Raw genomic sequence first — 6,000 nt, 5'->3', positions numbered from 1 at the left:
CAGCTAAAGATTTCTAGTGCAACCTCAGAATCTTCTTTTTTTTTTTTTGTCCAACGTTGGCGTCCTGGCGGTACCTAAAAACATACAGTGTCCAGTCCTCAGAATTATCTGCATGGTATCAATGGCCCATGGATTGTCACCTGACCAATTTACTATTAGTGTGCAACCAGAACAAAGTGTGCTATTGAGCTTTAAAGTGGTTGTAAACCTCAGACATAAAAATATGAACAATGCATATCCCTCTATAGTGTATACTTGCCTCAATCCAGAGTCCAGAGCACTTAGTGGTTGATTTACTGGAGAGCACAAAATCTGGTGCAGCTCTGTATAGAAACCAATCAGCTTCCAGGTTTTATTATTGAAACTTAATTGAAGCTGAAGTTAGAAACTGATTGGCTACCGAGTACAGCTACACCAGATTTTGAGTGCTACAGTTTTAGGAAATCTCCTCCTTAGTGTCATTTTTGTATGCTGCTTCGTTCCTCTGCTATCAGCATGAGTCACCTGTGATGACTTTTCCTGACACCAAGAGAAAAATGGTGACAGGGGAGGGACCTCCAGCTGATTGACAGTCTCATCTCTGTCCCTGTGCGGAGGGGGTGTGTGTCCCTTCCCTCCAACCAGCTCTCAGAACTCTCCTCAATGAGCTCTGCAGAGTGCAACCTCAACTCTCCACCCCCCCCCCCCCCACATTTTTTTTCTGAACGCTCGGACAAACGTTATAAATTCTGGACTTTGAACCAATGTAGAGAAGAGAAGACTGCAGATAAACAGGTGCAACTTATGTAGGGGGGGATTTGTTTTATCTCTGTGTATTACCTGAGGCCAGTCACTTCACTGGATATATGTAAAGGTTTACCATTTATCTAGGGGTCTCTGCGCCTTTTTTTTTTTAATAAGACCATGCAAGTGGTTCAGGTAACGACTGTTCCCCCACCCTGTGGACTTGTCATACTGGGACATGTAGTCCACCAGTACCAGAGAGCTTCCTAAAGGGCCTCTTGTACCACAGTAAAGACCATTACCAATTCTTGTGGTTCATTTGGTGACTATTAAAAAAACAACAAAAATAAAACACTTACATCCCACAATTTTTTGGCCGCAATATTAGAAAAGAACAGTACCCTTAAAAAAAAAAATTAAAAATGACCTTTAAATGTTTAGAATATAAATTAAAATGATGTAAATACAAATTAATGTATATTGCATAAATAGAGATAAAATGGTTTCTAGTACCACAGGAAACATAAAATAAATGAAATGTAACACAGGTAAAGGAGACATTGCTGCGGCGGACCGTCCAGTAACAGTCTGTGGGGAAATGACTTTCAGGTCGCGATTTAGCAATGGTTGGGATCGCGGCGTCTATAGTCCCTCCAGAAGAGCAAACGGTTTCCTCGCTGCCGGCAGACGCCTGGATCCTTTTATTGGTACCGAATCTTCGTCGTTCTCTCACAGGTCGGCTTTCCGTAAGCTCATCCTGCTGAATGAATCCCTGTGGAATAGAGAGAGAAGAATGTATCAGATAATCAATATACTGGATGTGACAAGAAGGAGACCCACAGCTGCCACATCTCACTTTTCATTTGTTCAGAGCTTTCACAATAGAGCAATGACACCACTAACCGGTTCAAAGACAACAGAGATACACTATATTATCAAAAGTATTGGGACGCCTGCCTTTACACACACATGACCTTTAATGGCATCCCAGTCTTAGTCCGTAGGGTTCAATAATGAGTTGGCCCACCCTTTGCAGCTATAACAGCTTCAACTCTTCTGGGAAGGCTGTCCACAAGATTTAGGAATGTGTCTATGGGAATGTTTCACCATTCTTCCAGAAGTGTATTTGTGAGGTCAGACACATCACACACCTCACCAAAGAGAAGCAGTTGCAGCCATCACATTAGGGGTGAGTTAATTAAATGTTTGACCAAATTATAGGCACATTTTTAAGTTGATAATTTTTTACGACCCCCAAATGATTTTTATAAATACCCAAATGGCCCTTGGCAGAAAAAAGGTTCCCCACCCCTGGTCTAAATAATAATAATAAAAAAAAGGTGTAATGATTATGTGTATATCTTATCAATGCCCAAAAATAAGTAAAGGTATATATTCAACTCAGTATAAATATACAATTAATGCTTCCAGTTATAAAAAATGCTTTCCGTGCTGCATAGTAAATACATAAAAAAAATAAAGTGCATCTACATTCATAAATATACATTCGTATATATGTGACAAGGTGCAAGACATAAATAATATTATTTACGTTTTGCACCTTGTCATATATAGGAATGTATATTTATGAATTTGGAGGCACTTTATTTTTATGAATTTAACCACTTCCCCACTAGCCACTGTGCTGCTACTGCGGCACAGTGGCTCGTTATCGTCTAGCGACGTAGACCTACGTTGCCAGACTCCTCCCCTGTAGGCGGCGCTCGCGCGCCACTGGAGGCGCGCTCCCGCTGTTTTCATTCACAGCGGGAGTCAGGCCAGGGGACGAGCGGCGGCGATCGCTGCTGCTCTGCCCCGATCGTCGGGGAATCCAGTTTGAAAATCCGTCCGCCTGTGTAAACAAAGCGGGCGGATCTCCTAAGTGACAGGGAGTGACAGATTGCAGGATTCAGCATAGCTGAACATGCGATCTGTCCCTGGCTCACACAGTCACCTCCCCCCCCCCACACGTCAGTAAGCACCAGGCATACATTAACCCCTCCCTCTCCAATAAAATAACCCCTTCCCTGCCAGTGTCATTTTTACAGTAACAGTGCATATTTATAGCACTAATTACTGCAGTAATGTCACTGGTACCCCCAAAAGTGTCAAAAATGTCAGTCAAGGGTCCGATCTGTCCGCCGCAATGTCGCAGTCCCGCAAAAAAAAAAAATCGCAGATCGCCGCCATTACTCGTTAAAAAAAAAAAACACCAAAAATGACAGAAATCTTTCCCTTAGTTAGTAAACGCAATAACTTTTGCGCAAACCAATCAAAATACGCTTATTGTGATTTTTTTTACCAAACATGGGTAGCAGAAAACAAATTGGCCAAAAATTTTAAAAAAAATTGGTTTTTACATCTTTTTTGGGGGGAATTTCATATAAAAAAATGTTAAAAATATTGTTATTTTTTCAAAATTTACGCTCTTTTTTTGTTTATAGCGCAAAAAGTAAAAATCGCACAGGTGATCAAATACCACCAAAAGAAAGCTCTGTTTGTGGGAAAAAAAGGACGTAAATTTCGTTTGGGTACGGCGTCGCACGACCGCGCAATTGTCAGTTAAAGTCGCACAGCGCCAAATCGCAAAAAGTGGCCCAGACGTAAGACAGCAAAATGCTCTAGTGGTAAAGTGGTTAAAGGGGATGTAAAGGCAGAAAGTTTTTTTTTTTTTTTTATCTTAAAGTTTTACTAAACCCAGATCCTGCATTCACATTATCTGGTCTCCCACAGTACTATGAACAAAGAAATGTAAAAATTTAAATAAATATAAACTGCTAAATACCTTTTTTTTTCATCAGCTGTATATAGCAGTTAGAGCAGTCTTGTGAGTGCTGAAAGATAGGAGGAGTTTTCATTTCTCCCACGATTGTCCTATTAGGCTTTAAGACCCCTGCCGCTCTGTCTGGACAGTGCTGATTGGCCCTGTGCTGATCACATGCACCCTCCCAAGGAAAAAAAAAATTCTCTAGCAATACACACCAAACTGAGCAGCCTGACTATATAGACTCTGTAAATATAAGGTTATTTTTTGGAGTCTGTGGAAGAAGGGGAGGATCAGAGAAGACAGGATTGAGCAGCCTTTTTACACAATGCAGAGGATTAACCCCTTAGGTTCCACAATAAAGGGTATAACATGCATGCTTTACTGCATATATAGACTGATTTTACTGCTGTGGGTTTGCTAACACCATTCACCTGGGGTGGCATCTTTATTGGTACCATAGTGTTCTATATTTCAATATGCCCCTGTCCACAGACCAGGTTACTCATTCACAGACCATGTTACCCACCACAACACATTTGTGGGGAAGAGACCCTTGCCCTCTCAACATTGGAATAAGCTGCTTTGTTAATGCAGCTGTTTGGAAGCTGGCAGTTATAGGGGGGATTAGCATGACTGGGAGGAGGGTGCTGTTAGCAAGCTGGCAGTGGTGTGCCAGGTGTAATGAAGATGAGGTGAGGAGGGTAGTGTATTAGGAGGTGCTTAGTGGGGTGCCAGGTGTGATGAGGATGACAGGGGGGTAGGTTGTTAACAAGGATGCAGTGGGGTGCCAGGTGTGATAAGTATGATGACAGGGGGTAGGGTGTTAGCAAGGTGGCAGTGGGGTGCCAGGTGTAATGAACATGAGGATGACAGGGGGTGGGGTGTTATCAAGGTTGCAGTGGGGTGCTGGGTGTGATAAACATGAGGATGACAGTGGGTGGGTTGTTTGAAAGGTTGCAATAGGGTGCCAGGTGTGATGAAGATGAGGATGACAGGGGTGGGGTGTTAGCAAGGTATCAGTGGGGTGCCAGGTGTGATGAGGATGAGGAAGACAGGGGGTGGGGTGTCAAGTGTGATGAAGATGAGGAAGACAGGGGGTAGTGTGTTAGAAATGTTGCAGTGGGGTGCCAGGTGTGATAAGGATGACGGGGGTAGTGTGTTAAAAAGGCGGCATAGGGGTGCCAGGTGTGATGATGAGGATGACAGGGGGTAGGGTGTTAGGAAGGTTGCAGTAGGGTGCCAGGTGGGAGGAGGATGAGGACGACAAGGGGTAGTGTGTTAGCAAGGTCGCAGTGGGGTGCCAGGTGTGATGAAGATGAGGATGAAAGGTGGTAGTGTGTTTGGAAGGTTGCAGTGGGGTACCAGGTGTGATGAGGATGACAGGGGTTGGGGTGTTAGCAAGGTGGCAGAGGGGTGCCAGGTGTGATGAAGATGAGATGACAGGGGGCAGTGTGTTAAGAAGGTGGCAGTGGGGTGCCAGGTGGAATGAGGATGACAGGGGGTAGTGCGTTAGCAAGGATAGCACATTTTTGGCATGATCTGTATTATTTAAGGATTTAGAAATTGGAGAGATCTGTGCATACAGGATCGCACAGCCTTTTTATACAATGCAGATGATTAATCACTTAATTTCCAATGATTAGAACAAGCATGCTATTCAGCTTATACAGACAGATTTTACTGCTGTGAGTTTAGTAACACTTTTAATGCATTCTATGCATTAACATAAACAATCTTCTGTGTGTAGCAGCCCCCCAGCACTCCCTAATACTTACCTGAGCCCCATGTCTATCCAGCAATATCCACAAGTGCCTTGGCTGTCTGTGACTCTCCCTCCTGACTGGCTGAGACACAGCAGCGGCGCCATTGGCTCCTGTGGCTGTAAATCAAAGTCAGTTAGCCAATCAGTAGAGAGAGGGTGCAGGGCCAGGCCGTGGCTCTGTGTCTGAATAAATACAAGGACCTGTGACTTTCATGCACATATAATGTATTTAGTGGATTTATTCTGGCTTTAAAGAGACAATGTCGGTACTCCCAGCAGTGCAGGCATTAGGCGCTCAAGAGACAGTTGAAGAGTAAGCTTTATGAGCGGAGGATGGTGCTTTATTTCTCTAGAATGTCAAGCAAGAAGACAGATGGCAACTCTATAAAACTGTGATCAAGGCTCATCGCCGAAACGCGTTAGCCACTCTGTTTATTTACTCACTGGGATGCGACAAAGAATTGGAAGTTTTATGGAGTTGCTGGCTGTCCTCTTGCTTGACGTTCCAGTCTTACGGAGTTGGAGAGATCCCCGCAGTCTGTGCACCTGGCAGACGTTTCCATCTACTTAATGGCTCCACTGTTCTGAGCGTTGCACCTTTTTATTTGATGGCTTTATTTCTCTAATTGGGAGTTTTCTGAGTTTCTTTTTATTGGTTAGCAGCTGTAAAAGATCTCAGAAGGAAGACATCAGATTAGAACCTTATATGATGGTCTCAACTCGCCTGTTCACCACCAGCAGAGGGAAC

At 43.6% G+C, this 6,000-nt stretch overlaps 1 protein-coding gene across 5 annotated transcripts in view; it reads right to left on the bottom strand.

Moving 5' to 3' along the window:
* Nucleotides 1-1,134: 1,134 nt before the first annotated feature.
* The window catches only part of DOCK7 (dedicator of cytokinesis 7), a 329,839-nt gene continuing 324,973 nt past the window's right edge, over nt 1,135-6,000 (bottom strand). For all 5 annotated transcript variants that reach the window (XM_082265167.1, XM_082265168.1, XM_082265169.1 and 2 more), the window contains one exon: nt 1,135-1,495. In XM_082265167.1, the coding sequence (XP_082121293.1) occupies nt 1,453-1,495 (43 nt within the window). In that variant the 3' untranslated portion in view covers nt 1,135-1,452. The remainder of the gene's footprint in view (nt 1,496-6,000) is intronic.

The sequence above is a fragment of the Pelophylax lessonae genome, assembly GCF_965119305.1.
Source record: "Pelophylax lessonae genome assembly, chromosome: 8".
Taxonomy (NCBI): Eukaryota; Metazoa; Chordata; class Amphibia; order Anura; family Ranidae; genus Pelophylax; species Pelophylax lessonae.
This window is presented reverse-complemented; position numbering and strand designations above follow the sequence as displayed.